This window comes from Telmatherina bonti (assembly GCF_933228915.1).
Source record: "Telmatherina bonti genome assembly, chromosome: 15".
NCBI classification, from domain to species: domain Eukaryota; kingdom Metazoa; phylum Chordata; class Actinopteri; order Atheriniformes; family Telmatherinidae; genus Telmatherina; species Telmatherina bonti.
In genome coordinates this window covers 13,791,038-13,818,537 of record NC_136613.1, presented here as the reverse complement: position 1 = coordinate 13,818,537, position 27,500 = coordinate 13,791,038, and the positions used below count along the sequence as shown (strand labels likewise).

General features: G+C 38.5%; 1 protein-coding gene across 1 annotated transcript in view; it reads left to right on the top strand.

Annotated features, from left to right (window-relative positions):
* Positions 1-10,426: 10,426 nt before the first annotated feature.
* The window catches only part of clybl (citrate lyase beta like), a gene marked incomplete at its 5' end in the record, with an annotated part of 71,704 nt that continues 54,630 nt past the window's right edge, over positions 10,427-27,500 (top strand). Inside the window, one exon of the mRNA XM_079253740.1 lies at positions 10,427-10,470. Within this exon, the coding sequence (XP_079109866.1) occupies positions 10,427-10,470 (44 nt within the window). The remainder of the gene's footprint in view (positions 10,471-27,500) is intronic.

The window sequence follows — 27,500 nt, the reverse complement described above, 5'->3', positions numbered from 1 at the left end:
TAAAATTGTCCAAGAATATATGACTTTGTTTGTTGTTTTTTTTTACGTGACTCGAGTTTATGCATTGCTTCAGCACCCTGAGAAGTTGCACGTGGTAGCGTGTAGTAAAAGTGTTTGCAGTTCTCTGGGTTGATTGTTGTGTGACATGAAAGGTCTTAGGAAATTGATAGTGACGACCCAGCATGGAACATGCATGGAAGTCACTTCTCAGAAATGTGACCTTTTTCTGGTTGTTAAGTCAGGGGAGGGCGAAAAAAAAGGCACGGAGAAGAGGGGAACAAACTGATTTGAAGAGAATTATACAATAGTGAATGGTGCAACAGCAGCCCATAAAAGAACACCCCAGAAGGCATATCGTTTTAAAGGCACCCTCGTGGTGGAAAGGGACCAGTGGAGTGGTGGTGAGGCAAACTGGGAATGACTTCTGGTGTCCACAACATGTGTGGAATAGCCAGCATGGGTCCACAAATGGTGCCTAACCAAATCTTGGATGTTTTTTGCTGCCAAAATGAATTCTGTATGAACCCCCCCCCCCCCCCACACACACGCACACACACACACACACACACACACACACACACACATTTCAAAGTTTCAGTTTTTCACACAAACTTCACTCTGGTGCCGGTGAGTCATTCAGCAGCCAAATGAGAAACAAACTAGGAGCATAAAGGAAGGATGATAATCTTTCATAAATCACTGTTTTAACATATATAAACACATGCCAAAAAGATGAAAGAGAGAAAATTTACACAAGTGTTGCAAAGCAGTGCAACGTCAGAGTCAATTGCTATCAAACATATCACCACTAGAGGGGGTGCAATCATTACAAATCAGAGAGAAATAAAACTACATCAAAGTCAGAATTAAAGAGGAAAAATTAATTGGCACAAATGGTTGATCAGTTTTATAATAACACTGATATCGACACATTACATATAAGTGTGCAAATTTAGCATTTTGTTGTTGTGATGATATTGCGTGCTTCTGTGCATATGCGTGTGACGTTTGTGTGTAAGTGGACTGCTGGACATACCGCAGGGAACTACTGCATTGTCAGGGGGCCTCATGTGGCTCGTGTCTGGTCTCATCATCACCACCTCCACCTTACCCTGCTCCACCCCCCCCCCCCCCCCCCCCATCAGCCCCCACCGCTGCCTGCCCCACACAGGCCCTGTCTGTCTGCAGCTCCGCCACACTCGCGTGAAGACACTCCGTTCACACTTAGCCTTGCATTTTGTCACTTTTAACACTGATTAGGTATTTGTTTTAACCCCAGTATTTTAATCCCTTTCCTTACAAAAAAAAAAAAAAACCAGACACAAACAAAACAAAACAAAACAAAACAAAAAAAAACAACAACAACAAAAAAACCGGTTTAAACAGTGGGATGAAAACAACAGGGAAAGACTGAAGCTGAAGCTTCTTGAGTGTAATATATGCTGTCACAGGTGTTCTCAGGCAGCTTCTTGAAGACTGTCTACAATCCTTTTCATTTTTTCTGGAACTTTTCTTAATCTAGCATGTCACAGTGTTGACACTTTGGCTGGTTGTGAAAAACACACCATCTCATTGTGCCCGGTGTCCATTTGAACTGCTCATGACTTCACACTTTTTAATGAACTCTGAATTCTACCTTTTACCCATATTCTCGAAAGTCTCCTCGTCATGAGCCTCACTCACACAGGACAAGCACTGATCTGCCTGTGGAAATTCAAGAGTTTTGTGTTGTCTTTATAGCTTAAACTCTATAAAGGTTCTCCTGCAGTTGCTAAAAAAGAGAACAATTTAGCTCCTGAATATAGGTATTACGAGAAGAAACCAAAAGATAATTTTATAAGTTGGATTGAGCCCAAATACACGAGACAAAAGATGAAAAAATATTCTGTGTATATTTAAGAGTTTTTTTTAAAAGTATTACAGTGGAAAGGGGGATTTGGAGGGGAACAATCATCATCATCATCATCATCATCATCATCATCATTATCAAGATAAATATTTATAATATTACTCAAGATGCTCACTGTAATCCAACACTGGGATGTGTTTATTATCTATTAAATGCTGGATCCTCATCTTTTTTATGCTGATTGGCGAGATCAGAAACAGGTCGGCTAAATAAAATTTTATAGTTTGATTTAACTCCTTAGTCTTAGATGCTTTTTTTTTTATCTCACAATAATGTATTACATTGTTTAACCCAATTTATGTCCCCCCCTATAGATGAAGCAAATCTTCAAATAATGAGACAGGCAGCTGAGCAGCACCATCTTCAGGATCTATATTGAAATACATTAAGCTCTGAACTCTGACCTTTACTTCAGCTATTTCTGTGGCATTTGGATGTTTACAGCATCATTATCATCAATTATTGTCCTTGTTAATACTTGTACTAATATTTTATAGTACATTGACACTGGGACTTGGGTTTTTGTCTGCATTTTCTCTAGTTTGATTAGCCCTAAATAAGTCTAAAAGTAGATTTACTAAAATTGAATAAATAAATACAGTTACTGCAGCCAGCAATTTAAGTTTAGTATGCATCAAATTCCAAAGATAATATCATTGCAGACCACACGGAAGATGGATCAACAACAGCTCTCTTATTTTTCTGTTCCTCTTCACTGATCCCACCCCATCATGTACATACTTTACTTAAACAAAGCTTGCATTGTCCAGTTAACTCAGGTTGTGAGTGGAAATGTGTCCTTGCATCACAGTCCAAATGGTGGCAGGTTTTCAGGTCATCTAAAGCTGAGCGCATATTTTAAATGTCATCCCGACTGTTGCGTTATTGTTTTATGCGCAGGGCAGGGACTAATTATTTCAGCAGCTCTCTTCATTGGGACGCAGACTGACAGTTGCCGTCATTGGAGTGATCAGTCTGTTTCACAGACTCGGTTGAGGCTATTTGATGTATATTAACAATAATTGGTGCCACCGCCACAATGATGTTTGGTAAACCTTTGTGCTATTTTCCAGGAGGATGCCCATGAGGAATTTTCGAGTCGCTGCTCGGTCTACAGAGACGCCTTCGGAGTCAGGACAGATGGGAGGACTGCTGTCCTCTGCAGATCAGCAGACACCAAACCAATCACTGTCACCTTAAAAAGGACATACAGTTTGCTTCTTGTCTCTTCTGATCAACAGAAACAACTGATACCTACAACATATTTACACGGAAAACATGAAAACAATGTGGCTTTTGTTGTTTTTGCAAATCTAAAACAATTTTGCAAAGTGTTCTCGTAATCACAAATGATTTGCTTAGATTTTTACGTTGAAAAAACAGATGATGAGTTCATAGAAAGTGCACATAGGAAGTAACGTTTCTTATAAAATTCGTTTCTTTCTGTTGTTACTTAACTGTCACACCTTATTACTCTGTTTGGATGACAAGTCATCGCTCTGCATCTGCGGCTGTTACGGTACTGTTTGAGTCTGTGGTCAAAGTACAAGTTTGTGAGTTTCCTTATTGTCTGGCAAACAGAAAGGTGGCAATGTCTCAAGTTCCAGCATCTAGCAGCGACTCCAGCAGGTTTTGAGTCTGCCAGATTCTACAAGTGAATGAGAGGCAGATGTGTGGTGACAGCACTACGCTCATTAGGCCGAATCAGTGTCACACTGTGACAACTGGCCAACTTGAGGCTTCTCTCGTCATTACTCCATTCACCCAAGGCCAGCTTGGACTCTCCCACACCTACTTTAACATCATTCAGTGTTCTTCTTTCTTTTGACAAAAAAACCCTTTTAAATTAGATTGTTGTCAGTAATTTTTTAATTTGAATTTTTTTCCTCAAAGCTTTTTTTTTTTTTTTAATCCATGTGGTTTCCCCGACTCTGAACACCAGTCAAGTCTTGCTCACAGCTGTGTGGTCAGTTCCGGCCCCTCTGGGCCTACATCCCTGGGCTGAAGTTGTTATATCTATTTCAGTCCACTTGAGACCAAACAGGCCTCCACTGTGGCTCCAGAGAATTCCCTGTCCAGTGATTACTGATGGTTGTGCTATGCTCATATGCTTTAGTATCCCCCGTGTCCAAACTGCTTAGCATCTGATGGGTTGCTCTAAGCCATTAAGGCCAGTTTGCAATTATAGATGTGTGGCTGCTGGACACTGAAACAGATGTGCTTTGATCTATTTATGTGGGAGTGGGATGGGGGTGGATGGGGTCATAACAGCTTACTTGCATGCGTGGGTCAAATCGTGCAGCTCTGACAACCCTTGTCATTCAGTTCACTTGACATGAACTTGTATTTCTTAGTCAAAAAAAGTTTAGTAATGAGCGAGCAGAAAGGAAGAGTAGCGACAGCTGCTGTGTGCGTGCATGGGTGTGTGTGTGTGTGTGTCAACACATACATGATCATACATGCGTGTCTATGCCTTTAAACTGCGTGTGCCAACCACAGGCGAGCATGTGTGTAGGTGAGAACTCGCTGAATGGATATTCAGACAGTCCTGTGGCACTAAATAAAAAGGAAACCAATACAAGCCCCATCTGTTTAAGCACCCACATTCACCAAAGGGCAAAATAGTTAGTGTTGTAGTACTTTTTTAACGCCTTGTCTACTTTTTTTTTTTTTTTTTTTTTTTTACCCCTCAGATTAAAGTGCTTTGGGTGGTGAAAAATGGAAAACAAATGTTCTGTTGACAGCTTTCTTATGCCCAGGGTGTGTGCATATTTATATCATAAAGGTGCCAACACATCCTGGTTTTACAGGCTGACCATTGCTAGGGGGAGAAAAGAGAGGGACAAAGGGGGGCGGGGGCTACCCAGTAGCTCATTCTGGTAATTACTAGATCAGTGATGAATAGGCCTTGATAAGCCTGTGACAAATTAGCTTACAACTAAGTCGGCTGCGGCGTGAAATTCTTATTTTATTTAAGAGAATTTAGCATTATAAAAATCGGACATCTACAAATTGAACCTGCTGATCGCAGGTTGGTTCTTGGTGGGGCTACTGTACAGTCTGGACCTGGTTTGCATTAAGATTTTAATTGATTACTGGAAGTCCTGTAGCTGCTCCACAGGTTAGATCTCAGTATTATCGCAGTTTAGTTTTAAGCAGTCATATTCAGTTTTATTCAAATGTTCTCCTCTTTCACTTGTCTTTTTGTCACCACTTTTACTCACAGGTCACTTTCATGGCAATTTGAGTTCTTGTCTCAAGTGTTCTGCACGCCCACGCTAACTAGTCAATTGTGACCACTTTTCACAGCAGTAACGACGCCTTGGGCGAACAGTCATTTCATAATAATATGGTGTTGGTGGCAAATCTGATGGGAAAATGGTAATAACTCCATGACCACCATGAATAATGAATGAACTCATAGCATTTCATAAAATGAGATGGGATGTACAACATATGGAAATAGGCATGCGCATTTCACTTTTGAATAAAAGGGCCAAATTTGAAACAGCTTTGCTGCTGTACTACTGTATACTGCATGATTTAGCCTGCAGCATGCTATGGGAACTCTGTCCACTGTACCATCACAGGCAGAGTGCACAGAGGGAGCCCATCATTGACATTGTGCTGTAAGCAGGACTGTCCCCATGTGAACCATGTGTACACAGCTTTAGGTCGTCTCTGATGTAGGTGTTTCTCAGTCCACCAGTGTCATGTTGCAAGGCCGCTATCACGCAGTGTTTGTTCTGTGTCAGAGCACTGAGAGGAGAACCATTCACAGGCTTACACACAGCACACTACAGTCAACAGTGGATTTATATAACTTAAGAATTATGTGTTTTCATTTGTCTTTCATTTATTTGTCAATTCATTTTCAGAGGTTTTTAAGAACAACATCAATTTGAAGGCCTCTGTAGTTGGTTAAATGTCCATTTATTGTCAAATTGTTTACTAACCCCTAAAACCCAAGACCTCTACTTTCCAACAATGTGCCCAAAGAAGTTAATATTCTGAGGTTCGACTGGCCCTGCTCATTAATTTAGTTAAATGAAGTGAGAGAGGGAGAATTAGTGTGAACCGAACAGGAAAAAAGCCCTTAAAATCATTTCCTGTTATTTGGTTAGCAGGCAAGTATATGTATATAATGGTAAAGAGGCTCAGTATATATACATATTTTCTTCCATCTCCTGTTTTTAACATATTTTAGTATGACTTCATGTTTATCATGTTTTTTCCCCCTTTTGCTGTTCAAAATATTTTTCTTTCGTTTTGGTCTTTCTCTTTTCCATATTGTCTGTTTTGTTCATGATTCCTGGGTCAGTAACTTGGTGTTGGAATGGGTCAGGGGGCACAGTTTGGTCTTGCCCACCAGCTCTGGGCTGTAAAGGCTAATGTCTCCTGACACTCTCAGCTCCATCAGTCTTGGCAGCATCATTTTAGTAATGCAGAAGTCATCAGGGCCTCAGATTGCGTGAGGGCTCTCATCTGGAAACCCAAACAACTTTAAACTCATTGAAATCCTGTTGATGAATCCAAAAATTAATGACTGGATTTAGTTACTACCTTGTCTTATTGGATTACGCTGTTCTGTTGACGATCAAAATGTTGGGGTTTTTTTTTGTTTTTTTTTTAGGAGAAGTTTTGTATGAAGAAGCAAAAGAACAACAAAAACATTTAAACATGCTAAAGTCCCCATACACACACGATTGAATGAGTTGAGGGGTTATTGCAATTTTTAGATCAAAAGGCCAAAGTTTAATCTGAGTTGCAAGGCCTCTTTAGCTGGTGTGCTGGTCTTTTCCACCACACTCCACTTCCTTTATGGGCACTCAACTGAATTGTTGCTTAACCTGCGCAGTGACCCTGCCACATGATATCTGCACTTTTCTACCCAAGATCCACCACTGCACTATTCCCCTTGTGGGCAAGGGTATTGCTATGCGTCAGCCACAGTCACACTCTTGTGAAGGAAAATCCATGAATCTCGTGTTAGGGCAGAGAAAACAAGTCAGCACCAGTGCTTACTCATCTGTTAAAAGCGGAGTGATCTGCAAAGTTTGTATGAGAGGGTTTTTGACGGTGCCCTGCTGCTTTGTCAGTGCAGCACATGCTGCAGGCACTGGCATCCCCTATTGCCTTCCAGGTCATTGGCCAGGCTCAGCGGGGAGTGGGCTTCTAGCCCCATGAAACATCCCTGATTCACAGCTGGATCCGTAACAAGGTATCATAGCAAATGAGTCGGTAAAACATCACTGGTTTGAAGAGCATGAAAAATTGTCATGATATCATTTGTAATTCCTGATCTAGACTGCCTTTAGAGAGAGACAGAGAATGTGAGGGGTTTTATTTCTCTTTACAATCTGCACCAGCCTCTGCCCCCCTTCCCCTCCTACCACCTCCACCCCACAGCCTGACCCCCAAACCGATGCCTGGAGGGGGAGATCCAAACTAATGTAAAGAGGCAATAATTAAAGATCTCGTGATTCTCAGCCAAGTGGTTTATAGGTGTTGCACTCTTAACATGAGAGCTTTATGACACATTGTCCAGTTCTTGAATGTGGCTTTTGCTCCTCATTACACATGACTCATGAGTGGTCGTGATGTGTCAGTTTGGGCTCATCCTGGTGTGCCGTTGTGATGGTGGGGATGTTTGGAAAGGTTGTCTAGGGTAAATTAGGGAGAGTAAGTCAGATGATGCCATGCCTAAAAAATTTTTAGTTGCTCAAAATGCAATTTAGTGCATAAAATTTAGAATATTATTTAGTTTATTTTTAATTAAAAATCATATGTGTTGCTTTACTGTTAATATCAAACTTTTTTTTTTTTTTAGACAATAGTGCCTTTTCTAACCCATACTTAATCAGTGCTGTAGTAAATCAGTTAACTGGTCCCTAACTTGTGTTTTTATGTAAATTTTTTGAAAGAAAACTAGTTAGTGTGATGTTCGCTTAATTCTACAATATACCTAACTTTGAAAAAAAAAAAGGCTGATTATTTTAAAGATTTATTAAATCAAATTTTTAAAAAAATGTCAATCAAGTGTTTTGCAATGAAATGTAGTATATAAACCCTTGTGATCTTTAACCTTTCTGTGTTTGGAGTACAGTTGGCTGTGCGGATGTGTGCAGGTTTGATGGATGCAAAGAATGGACAAACATCAGCTTCCTCTAACACCACAATGGAGACCTTGGATCTAAATGTCATGGTTTCATAACGGATACACTGACATTTGTGTGATGGGATTTAGCCATGGGTTAATATAGCCATTGCTGGCACACTGCATTGATGTCCATCTCACTTGGGCTGTGAAGTCTATCTCACCATTTTTTTAATTTTTTTTTTTCTCTTTTGGTGCCCTCACAGAGGTTTCTTTCAAAGGGATCAATTGGTTTGTATGCTGGTTTAAACCAATTATTTTATCAGGAAAAAAAGCTGTTTGATATGTAGGTAGGTTTGTTTTATATGATGTTAATGTGCCTCGGGAGCTGTTCAGATCCTTCTTTTTTTTTGGGGGGGGGGGGGGGGGGGGGGGGGGGGGGGGCAGGGGTGGGGGCTGTTTGGGAAGGCAGGCGATCAGCATCAAAATCAGAGCCATGTAAATCTAATCAATTATACAGTTTTTCAGATAAAATGTTGGTAAATGAAAACACATTTTCCAAAAGTCACAGTATAATGAGAAATTTAAATTGGAAACAGAAACCATTTGTTTATTATAAATGCCAGGGTGAGGTGGTGTCTTGCCATCCATAAATTTTGTTATCCTTTCATATTCCTTTTATCTCTGACTACAGCTTTGGCACTCGTTCAAAATTTTAATGAACCCAGACTTCTGAGGCATCAAGGCCTAGAGATACATTGTCCATTTGGATGGGGGAGTACAGAAGGGGGGACAAAGGCAAAAAAGCCTTTTCCTTTGACATAATATTTTAAATTCTGTTGCTTTACAGGGGGGTCTTTAGGTGATAGCAACATTCAACAACATAACAGACTGACAAGAATACCCACATGTGCAGCATATATCTCAAATTAACTGCCAGACTGATGAGCTTGTAAACATTTTTTTGTATGTGCGTTTGTGCATGTGGCAGGGGTGACATGAATCAAAAAATACTTTTTTGTGCTTCATGAGGACACAGAGAACCCCCCTGCTCTGGCGCGACCTGGTGTCGGCTGCTTTCTTGGGCTCAGAGGTTCCTAGGGGAGACCAGAATGGAAGTTGAGCATCTTGCTGTGATCCAAAGAAAGTGTGCCAAATGCTATCAAAACTGGATTAGTAGACAACAATTGTGTTCGATGAACAGAAGGAGGAGAGAAAGAAGTAGTTTCCAAGTAACCCATGGATGGAATTTTCCTACTCCATGGCATTTTCATCTCACACAAGAATGGTTTTAGATATATCGGCTCTTTGTTTGGGAGAGCAGTCTATATTCATAAATGCAAGTTTCCTAAACTACATCTTATTTTTCAGATTTAGTGTCATATTCATTTTAGAAGATCATCAGGTTTTGTGATCTGTAATTGTTTTTGAAGTATATTTCCATGTTGTCATGCAAATAGTTTATCTGGATAATCATTTACACAATACGAATGACTTGAAAATTACTGTGCATTAGATCTAAGCTAGAGTTTGGGGTCTTACCATGAAGTAGTCTTTATACTCGGTAGTTTGTGGGGTATATATGTGCCATTTTCCCTGTTAATTTAGTTTGAATCTCCCTGTATTGAAAACAAATGCTTCTGATAGAAAAAACATACAAACATATATATATATATATATTATATATATATATATATATATATATATATATATATATATATATATATATATATATATATATATATATATATATATATATGTGTGTGTGTGTGTATATAAAAGTTGTAATCTGAGACTAAAACTTTGGTGATTTTTCCTTTTGTACCCCCACTGAAACACTAATGTATAAGTAAATGCAATAGGCTCTACAGTCTTCACATTCAAATAGAAAAAAAACACACCCCAGTGTCTGTCCTTGAATGCTGACATTTGGAGCAAATCCCCTGCAGACGTAATCATGGCAAATACTGCGTGTCATTTGTGCACCACACTTGGACCTGGCTGATGGTAGTGGTAGTAATTCACCACTGCTGTGAGAGACAACTCCTGGGGAGACGTGCCATGTGCACAAATCTCTTTTCTTCTATTTTCCCGGTAAGACCTCGTTGCCTGGTGGACTGTCCTGTTTACCTCAGTGAGCAGAAGGACAACAATGCAAAGACAAGGAGAAATTAAACTTTTCTTTTCAGGACTGAATCGTTTCTCTCATTCTCTTTCATTTTAACAGGAATATTTTTGCCTCCTTAGAGCAGTCCGCTCCACCAGCCCACTTCGCCTTTGCTGTTTACCTTTCCCATGTGGATGCATATGTCAATAACCCCGCCCTTTCTCCTGCTGTAGCCAATCACAAAGCTTATAATTCACGTGGGAGCCGGTATTGAAACCAATTGCTGCTTGCCGTTTCCTCGTCACGTGAAAACATGGCGGCGCACATAACCAGAGCTGTGAGAGGACTTGCTCCACAGTAAGTCAGTTTTTGTGTTTCTACCCATTTCATGGTGTGTTTCTTCTTTTACCTGTAGGAAAACTCGCCAGGTTAAATGAAAGGGGCTCATGTTGAGCGCTCAGCTTTCTTCCGTTTTATAGGTGTGACTTGGTGAGAAGCTGGTTGCAGATTCCTGCAGCAGGATATTCCTGTGCATTACTGTATGTTTGCAGAAATGATGCATTTTGCTGCTCTTTGTAGCAGGGGATGTGAAATGTCTTTTTTTTTCTTTTCTTTTTTTTTTTTTTAAAAGACTATGAACCAAAGACTACATTTTGTCTTTGCATTTTTGACACAGTATCTGCCTGAGCTGTAAGTAGAGGACAGTGTTTCCAACAAGTAGATAAAACTCTTCTCATAGGTGCATTAAATGCTTGCAACGTATATTTGTCAACCTATCGATGGACTGAATTCGCATATCAAACACATGCACACACACAGTTAAAGCGATTTTTAGACACTGCATACTTTCCTTTACAAAAAAAAAAAACAAACAAAAAAAACATGTTTACCATCCATTGCTTGGAAGCTTTGAAACTTACAGCAACAATTTGATCAAAACGAGATGAAATTATTTGGGTTCACCATCAGACAACTGATGGTTCACTCTCGATCTTGCTGTGTGGGGCTACGGGCTCAGAAATGATAAACTAGCCTAATCATTTTAGAATGTAGTTCATATGAGAAAATTATGTACTATAACATGCAGGATACATTCATAAAACCTATACTCTTACTTAGTCCAGCGTTCAGATTTGTCCCCTGGGAGGTTGTAGTAGTTACTGGCTTTGCTTTAAATTGTGTATTCCCCCAGGTGAACCATACTGGCAATGGTACAATATTAAATTATTTATTTTAGTGGGGCTAGATTAAAAAAAAAAAAAAAAAAGTTTATTCTTACTACTTTATCTAACTCTTTATCAATCCTTCTTCTTCTTATTTTTTATTATTATTATTAGAAAAGGTGTCTTGTTGGAAATCATTTCATCACAGGAAGGCTAGTTGGGTTATACTGCTGCCAACATTGTATATTTACTGCTTACAGAGATGTCATATAATTAGGTACAGAGAGGAAAGGCGGCGAGCTGACATGGTACCATAATGATCATGATGTAACTGCACTTAGGAGCACATGTGTTGTCCAAGTAAACATTGTAACTGCAATTTATTCAGCTTATTGCAAACAGAATCTGGAGCTTCGTGACAGCTGTCAATACTGTGAATGTTAAAAAGAGGAAGAACCAAGTTTTCTTTTGTTACCTCCACCAAGGCAGGGGTTATGTTTTTTGTTTTGGCATAAGAAACAAGTCATTAGATTTTGGGGGTGATCTGGATCTCTGCCTGGATCCATGTATTTTTAAAAGATTTCTTCACTATGGAGAGATAGATAATTTTGCTATTGGAGCTTCTAACTAAAAAAAAAAAAATGGCTACAGTCATTGACAAATAAAAGACAAGGGCTTGGCACCTGCTTGTTTCATAAAGTTTCTTATATAATTGTGTGTTTTATGATGACCTGCCCCAGGCACAAGCTGTGGAGCAGACCACATTAACAGCTGTAGCTGTTTATTTGTAACACTGCATTATTGACAGGCCAATCCCAAAGGATGTTGAACCACTTGTGACACCACAGCTAACATTTTACTTTATTTACTTACATGCAGTGATTGCTCGATGCATAAAATAATGCTACTCAGATTTTACACCAGACATTGAGTAGCAAAGCTTGCTTGCTGGAAACTGGATTTGTTACACCAACTATCTCCTGTCCTGGTCTGTTACTAATAGCAGGTAGTTATATTGCAGGGAATTCAGAGGTTTGGGCCTGTGACTTGTCTGAAAATTCTCACTATTTGTCTGCGTTTTATTGTTTTCTTTAGTTGTACTTCTTGGATCTGTGGATACCCAACTCTTTCATCCTTTTCCTTCCACATTTGTGAAAGCGAGTAGGTTCATAGTGGTAGACACTTACTTTTCTATTTAAAAAGTCATTAGTGAATCCACCACCCTCCTCTGATGATTCTGCATACTGTGCTGCTGAACCACCTAAAATCCCAGCAGGGTAAATTCCCTCACCATGGTAGCCTTTTGCTTAAATGTGTTTGATTTATTTAGTCAGAAATTAGCTTGTTTATTCACCCAAGTTTTACAAGCCTGTTAAAATATATATTTAACTCTTTAACCAATCAGAAAAAGCTAAATAATTAGTCTATGCTGAATATGTCTGCATATGCAGATTCACACCAGTAGAGTAATTCATTATAACGCCCAAGCTGTTATAAATGATAGTTTTATACGGATTAGAATATCTAAATAGCTTTTCTAAACATAAAAGAGATATATTCAATGTTTTTTAAGTGATGTTTTTGTTCATTATCTCTGAAAAGTTCTCCTAAGCTTTAACTACCTTTATTCTGTTGGATTTGATACTTTAGTAACTTTTGGTTCTCTCCATCATTATCAAGTCCATTTTTAGTGTTTTATGCTTGATTATGGCAAATATGAGTACAACCAAAGATCATGATGCAATAACTTGAGTTGGCGGAATAACTCGCTGATTGTTTTGGATCTTTTGTATTCATAGATCACCCAAAAACAACCACAAAACGTAACAAAACATAAAAAAAAAACACAAATGCAATATCTCTTACTTGTACAATCTAAGCCAATATTGACTAAACACTCCCCCTGTATCACCTTGTGTGAAGCTGAACTTAAAAATCCATGTTGTGGCACTATAAGTTTGGACTTAGGGGGGTAAACCACAAGACACTGATTGCCATAATTGTAATTACTGATTGTTAAAAGTCAGTATATTAATGGTAAATAAAATAAAATTTGTTGTGCAGTCTTAATGTTATCTACAAGTACTTCTGTATATTGAAGCCTAAATTATAGCGTGGGTTTTGAACTCTTGATAGATGTGATTTTAGTTTGGTTTGTTAGTAGCGGCAGAAGATGGATGGATGGTTAGTATTTGAATGTTGCACTTAACAAATCTGACAAAGTCAAACTGATGCTGATTAGAATTTTTTTTAGGTTTATATTAGTTGCATTTGGAGTTTAACGTTCCCAACCTATATTAGATTTTCATGCAGTACAAGTGCATGAGGTCAACTCCGTTTTGTGTTATTGAATAAATTGTTGAGTCCCTCCTATGGGTTTGACATTTTCCTGGAAAGCAAAAATGCCAACCTTGTAGATGTTTGACTTTACAGGAAAGGTCAGACGATCACCCAAGTCATCTGCTGGGGACTATGATTGTCTGAACTTTCACAGCAATCAACTAACAGTTAAGATTTCAGTTTGTTGTTGAATTGGAAAATGACTGTTGGTTTAGTAAGAGTGGTTACCTGGCTTAACATTTTAAATTTGCCACACAGTCACTCAACCCAGGCTAATAAGCTTTGTTATCTTATACATACATAGTCTTGCAATCTGTACTTTCCATCTTTACATGTCCTCTAACCCTACTGAACTGCAGTACTAAATAAGTGGACAATTGCGTGTGACTATACTAGTCCTGAGTGGATTTCTTTAAGGTTAGGTCATGAATCTTTATGACAGACTGTTATCGACTAAAGATGTGTCCTAACCCTACCTTTCTCATGTCTTATTGGAGGAATAATGAGACACTTCAAAGGGTTTGATGGTTTCAAAGAAGTTAAGTGTGTTTAATATTCCAATAATGTGTCTGTTCTGGTCAACAACATTGTGACATGTGGGTCTAATTCAAGGCGTATGAATTTCCAGAGGCACAAAGCTGACGATCCTGCCAAATTAGTGTGAAAGAACTGTCACGCCAGTCTGCCGTGTGCATCTTTGTGTGTGTTTGTGTGTGTTGCTTGTTGCTTGTGGGGATAACCTGAGCAGATTAGAAATTAGGAACTATTATTTTTATTCTCAGTCATTTTCATTTGAACTTTGCAGCACAGTTCCTTGTTGTATATGGTGTTAATCTAAAGTATGGGAAACGTCTGAGATGTACTTTGACATGTATATTACAAACATATACAAAGGTTACATTCCCAAAGTCATATTTAATTTTAACTGGTGCTTCAAGAGAGTCAGTACTTCAGTGGTTACATGCAGCTCTCAGATGCCTGGAACTAAGAGAGGAATGCATGTGCTTGTTTTATGGACAGCCTAGAGCTCTCACTCTAGCGTTGGCGGCAGACTGCTCTTTGTCACAAACACCCTCATGTCAAAGATGCAACAGCATCCTGGAGGAAGCATTGACTGCCGCTATGAAGTCGACAAGTGATGAAAGTAGCCTAGAGGTTGTCAATTAAGAGAGCCAAGGCCTGGACCTTATAAGTTAATGGGCAGTTTCCCCTCTCAGGGCCTGCCAGTGCTTTATAGCACAGCTTATAAAAACCCTAAGTGTAATGCACCCCTATAACGTTTTCAATTAAGAGAAGGGGCATAAAGCAGTGCAGACACTTGGCAGTCATGCTAGAATGTTTATGTAGTGGCATTTGGCATAAATTGGAAGGGGAATTTTCAATTGCCCCAGTTGTTTTGCACAGCAGCTACTGTGCAGATTTTTATTTTGATGGCACTTCATGCTGACTAGAAACATTATAGACTTCCTGGTGTCTTCCCATTACGAGTTCTTTTGGCTTGGTCATATGGATTCACAGCCAGAAGTTTCAGAACCCTCACTTCTCCATTGTAAAATAGATTAGAAACTGAGAAAATGTTTAAAATGCATGCTTAATACTATACACTGTTAATATAATGTCATTAGAAAAACATCAGTAATTTAACAGTTCATTGGCTTATTTCTGCTCAAATGTTTTTAGCAGTCACACACATTGTCAGTAACATTCTGAAAAGCTTAACGAAAATCCCTCAACTCATCTGGTATCCTCTGTGGCTGAGCTTTCTTTGGCTTCCGGTAGAAAAATAAACGAGTGTTGAATAAACACCTGAGTGTTGACACCTCATTTCCTCATTTATTGTTGTGGAAGCTGAGTTTAAGGTGTGTGGCCATAATCCAATCAAGCAAGAAAACAACCATTAGGACTGTGTAACCAAATTCTGCCGCCATGGGAAGGTGAGCAGGTTGGACAAGTAATCCGAAACTATTCCTTCTTGAATTGCATAAAAGTTTATCTAGTCTTCATCTGGACACATTCTGGATTGTTGTTTAGGGTGTTTTGGTTAGGTAAGTAACCGCTCTGTTTGGTAGGTTGAATTAAACACTAGCAAAAAAAAAAAATCCACTCATGTCTGTAGTCACTTTCGCCTATCAAAGTTGTCCTTTCTTTAATGCTTAAATTCTTCCTTCCTTTCTTTTTTTTTTTTTTTTTTTTTTTTTGAGCCAATGAATCAATAAATCGCCCTATTACCTGCTGTTGACCCAGCTAAGCTTCCCTTTGAAATCTGTTACAGAGCATTAAGTTAACACATGTTGCTGTGTGAAAACAAAGCTCTGGCAATCGGTGTGGGGACCAGCTGAGTAAACAGGGTTGAGGGAGCAGTTTGAGATGGCAGGGAAAAGAGGCCTACACTTGTCCCAGCTCCGACTAAGGTGGATCCATAAGGCCAACAGATGGATATGTTAACCTGTATCCCCACAGAAGAGTTGGGTGGGGGGAATAGAAGCTCAAGTAAAACAAGTGACTCTGCTTTAGTTGCGATGTCTTTGATCAACTGCACATCGTTGGCTTCAGTGCAGGACTTCTTACGACCCCAGAGAGCACATGGAACTGCATCTGTATAAACATGGCCGGGGAGGAATGTGTGAACAATGCAACAAAAGAATTTTGTTCTAGAAACTAAGGGCGGACTTGGCTAATGTGTGTGGTTAGAGCATGGTGGTCAGATTGAAAGAGAAGCTGGGGAAATATGCCGTGTTTTTAATGACAACACAAATGGGAATCTTATATTTTTGCTTACAGATGTGTGCCAATCCACATGCTGTGATAAAGTCGTTTTAAGAAAAGTATAATGTATATTAACTGAAGCGAAAATCATTGTACTTTTTTTCTTATTTTACTAATACAATGATTTTTTTTCTGAAGTTAGTGTAATTCAGGTTACTTATCTATTATTTAGATTCATCACAATCATTGTCTATATTGTCATTTCACCGTCAAGTTAAATTCACCGTTAATTTTCTGAAATATTCTTTATCGGTTTTAAGTAGGCTACAACAACAAATAAAACATCTAGTCTAGACATGAAGAACAAACTGATTTTTATAATGTGTTTGCAAAAATCAATTTTAGCTACTTTTGACATTTTCTGCATGGGCAGGATATGTCTTCCAGGTTTAGAGTATAGGCCCAACTGTATCTGTCAAAATTTCAGCTTTTGCCAATAAAAAGATACAGATTTGGATTTAGTTCACAATTAAAAACTGTCTAACAGTACCTGTGTTTTGTTGGTTTGGATTATTCAGTGGAAAATTTATCTGGTCCTCTCCCCCTGTCCTCTTTCTCAGCCAGTGGTATCTTGGCCGTCTTACAGTACCAAGCTTGGCTTATTGCCATGACGATGGTTGACTAGTTCCAGGGCAATGAGGTATAATTTGCCCAGCATTTCCTGTCTGATACAGCACCTTAATGAGTAAGAGGCCTGCTTTTATAGCTCAGTGTTTGTTCACCAGGCCCAGCAGGGGAATTTGGTGAGCATGTGTTGTTTGTATGTACCTGTGTGTTACGTTTTCTTCCATGTGCCATTCTGCTTTGAGTATGTTAAATGTGTTTGGATGAATAGGTGAGGTTATCCTAATGATTTACGGGGCTGCTCTGTGGCAGCAGGACTGCAGTTCTTGGTTTAACCCCTCGGGGTCAGTGTTGACAGTGTGACTTGAGATGAGCTCTGAGAGAGCAGCTGGTGATTTTCCTGAATATGATTATGTCAGTTTGTTGCATTGAATACTTTGGGGAATTTTGTTAAATAAACTATTTGTGTTGAGTGAGCCCTTTTCCTTCTGACAAATACATTTTGTTACCTGGAAAGCAGTCAGCAGTATACAGTATTACCAATACTAAAACTTAAACTAAAAGTAATGATAAAAACAATAAAACTTTATTAAAAACATTACTAAAAGGTCATTTGAATACATTTTAATAGAAAAAAAGCCAATGTCCTATTGCTGTATTAAATACATAGTCAATAAATGACAGTTTTAATCAAAACCACTTGTTAATTTAGCACATTTAGTAACTGTACTACTAAATATTTATTTTTGTGATTAGCCACTTTGGTGAGTGTGTGTTTATGTGTGTGCATTTCATTTTTCTCTACTCCATACAGTAAATTGGATTAATAAGTGTTTTTATTCTGACTGGAGATTGATATGCACATGAATGCAGCCAACGTCTGTTAATTCTGAAGTTCAGATTTGAAGATCAGTCGGTACATTTCAGCTGCAGTCCTTGAGATAAGAATTTGGCCAAAAAGTAAGTGGCTGCATCACAAGCTGTTTTATTAATTACAAATGTCACAAACAGGTTTGTGATTTGATTCTGACTGAAATCCTCTGATTCAGAGTTAAGTTCATTACCTGTATGTACATTAAATGCATTTGGCCACAGCTGAGTTGATGAACAAATACTGTATATCTAGATTTCACACGAGGAGAGTTGTACAAGGTAGATGTATGTGCTTAAGTGTATCCAAATTCATTTGAATTTTTTTCCCTGTAGACTTTATAGTTTAGAATTGGCTAAAATTTAAGCTCGCTTCCACTGCTTTTAAGTGGGTTTAAATCAACAGCAGGCTGTATTATATCTCCATCCTGAGCTGCAGAAAAAAAAGAGTGATACAAGGCAATGTAATCAAAATAAACAATAAGGAATTAAAATATTATTTCTTAAACTGACATTTATTTTTTATTAGGTTATAGTAACAGCCCTCTCCACATAAGTTAAGTTATTATTATTATCATCATCATCATCATCATCATCATCATCATGTAAATATTCAGTTCTGTCAAATTCCAGTAAGTGTAAAGAATATTATGCAATTTAATCTTACAGTTTTGAAATAAATGTAATATGAATGTAATTGTGTATTACTAAGCAAAAAGGGTTTCGAACTCTGAATCAGTCGTAAAGAAAACTGTTGCATTTGATTAATGCTTTAGAATTTGTAACTCTTGATTTGGATTTTTGCATTGTATGTATATCATGTACTCGCTTTTGTAAATATAACAAAGCCACAAACCAAATATGGATTTAGCCATGAGGTTTTTTTTTTTTTTCTTTTTTTTCAGTTATTATATCCATCTATTTCCTTAACTGCTTAGTCTAGGCCAACCAAGGGTCATTGTGATGCTGGAACCTATCCCTGGAAACATTGGGCAAGATGCAGGGTACACCCTGGACAGGTCACCAGTCCATTGCAGAGCTATTATTATTCTGGTTATTATTGTATTTTTTTATTTTTTTATCCTTAATATGGACATTGGACATGCAGAAACAAAACAAAAAAGTAATAGTAACAAAATAGTAACGTTATAGTTATACAGAGACAGAGCAAATATGTCTTTCTCTTGATATAAAATGAAATGAGAAAGTCTGTATTTCTTTTTCATTTGGCCATGGAGCAAATAGTTGGCTAATTTCTTTTGGTATTTTGCAGCATTTGGAACTTCTTATCACATCACTGGCACCAACAAAGTTGCAGACAAGCAGCCTCCTGTTAGCGCTACACTTCATTAGAACCAGGTTTCAGTGGTACCACACACATTCAAACAGCAGGGCCATCTCCCCAGCATCAAAGGATGTTTTATACAAAGGGTTGTCTCTGTGTCTTTCTTCCCATCAGTGTCTGCTAATGATGCATGCTGCACACGTTTTTTTTTTTTTTTTTTTCCTACATTGACACCCTCCTCTACTTGTCATTCATTCACACTCTCAAACTCTTCAATATTTGATTCCATTTCTATGCCTCTTGCTTTCCATTTCTCTGTCTTTCCTTGTCCTTCTCCCCCTCTGCTATTTGTGGTGTTTGTTTGGCTGCTGGGTTTTGTTTGTTTATTGTTTCCAGATGGCAGACACAGACTTCATTTGTGTGGCTTTCAAGTTCCCAGAGAGCTTTTTACTGCCTTGGCTCAAGCGTTTATCCTGTTTCCTCTAGCCAGGCTTTATGATGGGCCCTTTTATATGTAGCAACTGGAAACAACTGTCACCACCAGTCTGCATCGAGGAAAACGGGAGAAAGCCTGGAGAAAGTCCCCCCCATTTTCACTGAGTCTTCTATCTGAACGTCTTCATTACTGGCAGAACAATTGATCTTCAAATGAAGATGATCTCTCTAATCTTATTGAATGAACTTCACTGGCTTCACGTTCACTTCTCCATGTTTAATCTCTTTGTTGCAAAAATAATGATCAGTTGCCAATGACTAATTGTTTTTGGATATGACTGTAAGAGATTGAACACAAAGTAAACATTTTCTTTTTCAACCGTTGGTTTGGGGGGAGTTATAAGCACTTGCTGAGTTTAGTCTGGGCATCATTAAGTGCTGTGACATCACGCATTTACAGGATCCTGGGAAAGCAGCCCGCCCAGTAAATATGGGGGAGTACTAGCGTATGCCTTTACTCATCGGATGCGGTTTTAAGACATGGCAGCAATCAAAGCTCTTGGCTATATAAAAACCTACCCCTTCTCCTTGAGGAGGTCTTTTTCTCCTGGCTGCTGCTGAATGAATGATTACCCTGGCATTCCAACCTGACTAATCTAATTTCTAACTGACTTTTAATAGAGATTAGGAGTCACCAAGACACTGAATGCAACAAACGAACACAGCAAAACAATTATCCAAAAATAAATGCTAACTTCTTATTTCTGTGTGACATTATGACATAATTTTTTAAAATATGCTTAAAAATGGTAATTTGGAGAAGGCTGTAAGGCTTGTTTCATGGTTCTCATATGCTCTCAAAGTCATGTCTTGTGTCACTGACATCACAGGAATGTTGTGTGTTTTATTGTCTGTATTTTAGTATGACACCTGTTGGTTGTTTAAAGATGGAGGTAGACCTGCTATATCTGTTGCAAATGGTGACCAGTTATTACGGTAACCTGCTAGTGACCCCACACAAGGGGATCGGAGCTGAAGTGTGAGGGGATTGGACTTTAATGTTCACGTAATCACTGGTGTTTGTGTTTTACTACCAGTGAGCGACTGGCTGGTCAGCTAATCTCATCAGGGTCTGGGCTCTGGTGGTGGGGTGATGAAGAGGACAGCCTAATATGACCCATATCTCTGTGCCAGGATGGTTACAACACATGAGCTCTACTGGGCAGTTCTGTCAGAGTTTACTACGAGGCCCACTGCCAGGGTGTTTACTACTGAACTGTCTGGCACAACAAGATAATGCCTGTACTAATGCCTTCTGAGGACACAACCACGCTCGCATAGAAGGCTCCGCTCATTTTAGCCATGCCAGACTATTTGAAATTTATATGTAGTTATACTTTAGACCATTACTAAAAGCGTAGAATTGCAACATGTTGTCATAGATCACATGGGTAGTTAACTGTCCCTTTAATGTCACAAGATTGACTACTAAATTTTTCAGAGGGCCAACCAAATAGTGGGCATAATTTACAACATCAGTAGACAAACCCTGTTTTTCCCTACTAAATACTATACTATTAAGAATATGATTTAATAAAGCAATTTATTCGAAAATCAATCAAATTAGCTACAGATTGTTATAACTGTGTTAATGTTTTGGCTCCACACTGTGTGTCTGGATTATGAAATGAGCAGTAACCACGGCATACTGAGGCTGCTGTCTTTAATCACCCCCTCACTCTGTCTTTGACAATATTTTATAACTTATTATGTAATAAAAATAACATTTGCAGAGTAAAACTTATCATGTTGGATGATTCTTGTTTTGTATTTTCTCTTTTTAAATTTGCGTGACAGCTCCACACTTCCAAACACTTAGGATGCTGTAGAGAATGTAAGTATTTGTTACACCCTTGTCACATACAAGTATTGCTCTTCTGTCACTTCTCCCTACTGCAACATTGCTAACTAGTTTGTGCTTTAAGTGGGTTTATTTAGTTGAAGAAAAACTCTGGAAAACAAAAAGGAGAGAGAAGATGGAGTGAATGCATTGTGACACCATGTTAAAAAACTGTGTATTTGCTACTAATACTTTTAATTCCATTCAGCAGTGTGTTTCTAAGAATTCATATGCATTGAACAGAAACTTATTGTTGATGGTAATAATAACAAACATGTATATAATGTGTTATGAAATGAGAGTGACCCAGCAGTTCTCAAGAATTTTTACAGTCTCTGCATACAATATGGCTTACATGTGGCATCACTTCTACATTATCTGCTACAAAGCCTTCCATTATCAATAATAGAATGGTAAATATTTCTGAAAAATACATATATCTTGTACCTACCTGAAATATAAAGGTTTGATTTTTGCCAGTATTCTTGTTTTTGTTTGGTGTTTAAGGAGCTAAGCCATTTTCAATAGCTGCTAACAGTGATTTTTGGTAGTTATTTATTTAACTTTGGCTGTTTACCCAAACACTAATAAAGCTTGTTCAAGCTTGACTGACCAATTCTGTATTTGCTTAATGCAGATATTCACTCCATCCATCCATCCATCCATCCATCCATTTATGTCACTTATCCGGGATAGGTTTTTGGGGCCAGCAGCCTAAGCAGGGAAGCCAAACTTCCCTCTCCCAAGCCATATTTGCCAGCTCATCAGTGGGGATCTTGAGGCGTTCCCAGACCAGCTGAAAGAAATAATCCCTCCAGTGTGTCCTGGGTCTTCCCTGGGGTTTGCTCTTGCAGGGAAGTACCCAGAACATCGGAGACCTCAACTGGCTCCTCTCATTGCAGAGGAATAGTGGCTCCAATTACCCTGTCTAGCCCAGCCACCCTCCAGAGGAAACTCATTTAATTTCAGCTGCTTGTATTCGCAATCTTGTTTTTTGGTCACAACCCATAACTTGTCCCCATAGGTGAGGGTAGGAACTTAGATCATCTGGGAAATCAAGAGTTTTGCCTTCTGCCTAAGCTCATTCTTCACCATGTTAGACCAACGGAGAGACTGCCTTACTGCAAACGCTGCAACAATATGCTGGTTGATCTCACACTCAGTCCTTCCCTCACTTGTGAACAAGTCTCCAAAATACTTGAATTTATCTACCTGAAGCATGAGCTCATTCCCAACCCAAAGAGGACACTCCACCCTTTTCCTGCTGAGAACCATTGTCTTGGATTTGGAGGTGCTGATCCCCATTCCATCCGTTTCACGCTGAACTTCAAATCGCTTGAGCGAGAGGAGATCACGACCAGATAAATCCAAAAGAACTGTATCATCTGCAAAGAAGAGAAACCCAATCCTTAGACCACCAAACCGGATCATTTGCATCACTTTAAAGTTTAAACAGCAATCTTATTTTTAAGAATTTTTACTGGCACTAGCGGCTTTTGGCTGCTATCATACTGAAAGTGCATCTCCAATGTAAACAATGGCTCCACCAGGTAGCTGCTGTAGGGAGAGAGGCTGCCCACTATAGTACCTGTTCAAACTAATTGGAGGTGTCTATTCTAAAAATGGCATATAAGTATCAAATTAATACCTAACTAGATACTAGGGGTGGGAGAAAAAATTGATTTACATAAAAATTGAGATTTTTTTATTTACGATTTTAAATAGATTTATTTGGTCAAACAAATATATTTTTTCAATTTTAAATGTTTATAAGTTTAGATGGCAGATGGAGAAAAAGTTACTGCTTTTTTTCCAGCAGAAGGTGAAAAGTTTCTCTTCGAATGTCTAGTAACATGACGTATCTGTTTTGGAAAACACTTAAACAGAAAATGGAAAATGGCAGACAAGCTGCAAAAATGTGCAGAGATAAATCCTTCACCATCACATTTTAAGACAAAACTGTGGACACATTTTGGATTCATTGCTTTGAAAGGGAAAGCACAGCTGGACATGCTGAAAGCTACTGCTTAACTCTGTAATGCACATGTCGCGTACTGCAGTAACACAACTAACTTTATTGCCCACATAGCAAGACGCCATCCTGAGATAAATGCCGAGCTAATAGCCTAACGTACTACAGCAGCAGTACTGAATAAATCTTAAATTCTACACAGTTAATTTTCTTTATTTGGGAAATTATACTTGTGGTATAGTCTCTAAATGGTCATCATGGAACTTTTTCACAACTTTTTTCTGGTGTTTTAAAAGCAAACTAAAAATCAGCAATACTTAAAAATCGCAATTTAAATCAAATCGGCAACCCCTCCCAAAAAACAACATGAAAGATCACATTGAGAGAAAGGTATATCGTCCCAGCCTTACTAGATACATACTGTTGATTAATATCTGATTTTTATTTTTTTTTACATTTTTGACAACACCACTGTATAGCCATATATATATATATATATATATATATATATATATATATATATATATATATATATATATATCTTGGTTTCTGATTTTGGTTCCTTTTGCTGCTCACACAGAAGCAATACTGAGCAACATTGACCCCACAATTTCCAGTGTTACTGCTCCATTTGCTGTACTATTTGTTAGCTCCCTGAAAATGTATTGAAAATGCAGCATGTTAATGCAAAACATGAACACAAGACTCCATCTGTATGTGTATGTCTATGCGTATGCACATGCATAAATGAACTTTGATACTCTCCGCAGTATTAAAATTCTGCATAAGACTGTATACATATTCATGAGTCTGTTACTCAAAACAAACCTCCTGGATGGTATGCAATGCCCTTTTGGATCCTGCATCATCCTGTAAGTATTGGAAGCCTGATAAGTTCTAAACTGCAGAGGGTAAAATTGTTTGTACAGTCATCACTACTTTTTTTTTTTGGTGGTGGAGGGGGTGGTGTAAGCAAACACACTTGTTCCCACTTTTCTGCATTCACAAGAATTTTTAAACCTGCTTTGTTACTCCACATAACTCACCATCCAACCACAACACAGACTTACCCTGATCCACGCATATGCAGGAAACAAATCAACAGCTGGCCGTTTGATGGCCTGAATTAAAACTGGATATTTTAAAACTTTTTCAATCCCCTTACATCTGTGCATTTGGGCGTCTGGACGCAGGGGTATAATAAAGACAGCTCCTTTTTGTGAGAGGCATAGTCAGTTTTCCTGTTTTGATGTTGAGATATGATTTTTAAATATTTAGTTTTCCATTTTATTGTCAGGAAAGCTAATAATAAAAAAAGGCAGCTGCATTGGCCTTTTATTTTTACCGCCCTATTTCACATTTACTTATGCCTCTTGTGCCTTGCTGAGCTCCAATTAAAGCATTCAATTCACACAAAGTCCAACTTTGGAACATTAAAAAAGAAGAGAATTTATTCAGCACACGTTGCCTTGCTATAATTTACCTCCTATGAAGATGTATATTCCAAGTGCAATTAATTAAGTTTTATGCTGATTGTGAGGAAAACTGCATGTTGAATTTAACAGCCACAGATTTCATGCAGTTTTTATTTGATTCAATCTGCAATAATAATTGAATCACAGTTTTTACATATCCATCTGAGAACACCTACTTAAATCAAATTAACCATTTTAGTTGTAAAAATCTCATCCAGCATTAATTATCACCTAATGGTTGATGTAACAACAAAGACGCACTTTGTTGTTACATCTCTTTAGCTTTTGTTAGTTCAACCTGCTAATTAATGTACTTCTGCCAATGCAAAAGGTTTTATGTTTAAAAATAATATGAGGGAAAAAAAAGATCATAAGTGGTAAAACTCCTCTAAGATTTTAACTTTACCTTTCTAAACACTGAAGTTTGGTCTCTTTGTGCACACAGTGAGTTTGTTTCAAAGCTTATTCTTCAAACAAAAACAAGTTGCTTGCAAGAAATTTGGTTTTCATCTTTGTTCGTGACAGAAATGTGAGTTACACGCTGTTCTGATCCATTGGGTAATCATCAAACACAAACCAGATTTTGTCCACAAGATGTTTTGCCTAAATGCTTACAACCTGCTCATTTGTTTAGTTGGGTTCCCGGCTACCTGCTAACTTAATAAATCAGTAGATTAAAAGCAGGCCTTGTTCTATGATGCTATAGACTTGGATACACACATGGACACAGAAACATACAAACACAAGCTGCATGGTAAGTTAGTTTACCTTTGATGTGCCCCGATTGACAAAGCGACTCCCTCCTGTCAAATTATTACAAATAAACTACGATGAAAAGACTGATTCACAAAATGCGGTCTACATTGTCTCTGTTTGTGTTTGCTTGAAATCAAGGTTGATATTTTTTTTTTTCATTTGTTTTTTCGCTTTTGATCTGTGTACCACACTATGCCTAGTCCTTTTTGATGGAGTATGTTTAAAACAAGTATTTGCGATTGGAACATGTTTAGCATGAACGATGTGAACGATGCACAGAATCAGATGGCGGTTTAGGCCTGACCACAAGCAAATTGCCATGCCTTTCAGTCCCATCTTCGCTGATGCGGTACTTCCTCAGGCTTTTGTCTTCAGTTTGGGGCACAGCTGTCAGGCAAGGTGCTATCCACGCTCCCCTCCCAAAAACCTCAGGCCACGCACCACTGCACCCTAAACACTAAATAGGAGCATTAGACACACCATGTTAAGAGGTGCTGGTGTTTGAGCTGTGGCTTTGGGTGCTTGTCTTGTCCTATGGCCAGAGACATGTGCATTATTACAAGGACACACTCCCAGCTGCCCTCCACACAGCAAAAGTTATTCTAGGCTCTATACCCTTCTATTAAAAACCAGATTTACTCAATTGTGCTAAATATCTATTGTCCTACTGCTGACTTCTGTTGTCCGTTGGCCATTGACCCCTATCTATCCTTTTCGTTTCTGCCGCCCAGCTACAGATCTGCACTGTGCAAATGCCCACAAGGCCTATCTACCCATACGTAGTGTTGCCGATTTTGATTATGCACCTCTGGCATTGCACCTCAGCAGGATATAACCAAACATGAAAATTAATTCACAGCTAAATGCTACTATATGCAGCCCAAAAGGCAGGAGAGAGGGGAAATCAAACACAGATTTACACTAGTGAACAGCTCCAGCAATAAGAAAGGGAGCCTAAAGGCAGGGAGAGAAAAGAGTGTTTATTAATGTGGGAAGCAAATGAAATGGTTACTTTCCTATCCAAATGGCACAGGTGCATGTGCTCCTATACACATATATGTTAATATAAGACATACACACTCTCAGTGGTAAATATGAGTTAAGCAATTGATGCCAATTTCAACTCGTATAAATAAATAAAAAAAATGCAAAATACTCATTTGAGATACTTAAAAATCAAGTTGAAAAAGAAGAATAAAATCAGCATAATGAGGTGAAATTGTAAACATTGCCTCAGTCACAGGAGAATTGCATTGATCAGTCTGAAATTAGGAAGTTAGAAGAAGCTGGTACTCACTTTTTAACACAAACTTTTCGCCTTTTAAAGCATGGGACTTTTGCTCACTGACTTACTTCAATATTGACCGTTTTCAGCTTCAGCCCTTCAAGTGAGTTGCACCCTGCGGCTCTTGAAGGAAATATATTTCCTCCTATCAGTTTGTACAATATTTGGTTAAAGCTATTCAATCACGGTGACATTTTAGTTGCTGCCATAACATCTTTTTAGACTGCCTGTTATGAACTTAAGCATGAAAGTACTTGGGCATGACTTTGTCTGAGAGCAATGCAAATGGAATTGCCCCCTGATGGTTTGGAATGCACCCAGCTGGCCTTTAAAAGGTGATAATTGGAAAATACAGGATGAAGCCACAGTCAAAGTGGGAACCTTGTTTAGCCATAGCAAAGATGAAATGGATAGAACAGGAAAGATCAACAAGAAGACATGAACAGGAATGATCAGAAAATGTACATTTTGCCATTTATCCTCTCTGTTGTGATACGAGTGCACATGGAATAGAACGCTTGATATTCCCCATTTGCACTGAAAACAAATCCTGGAAGGACACCGTTTGTACCTAAA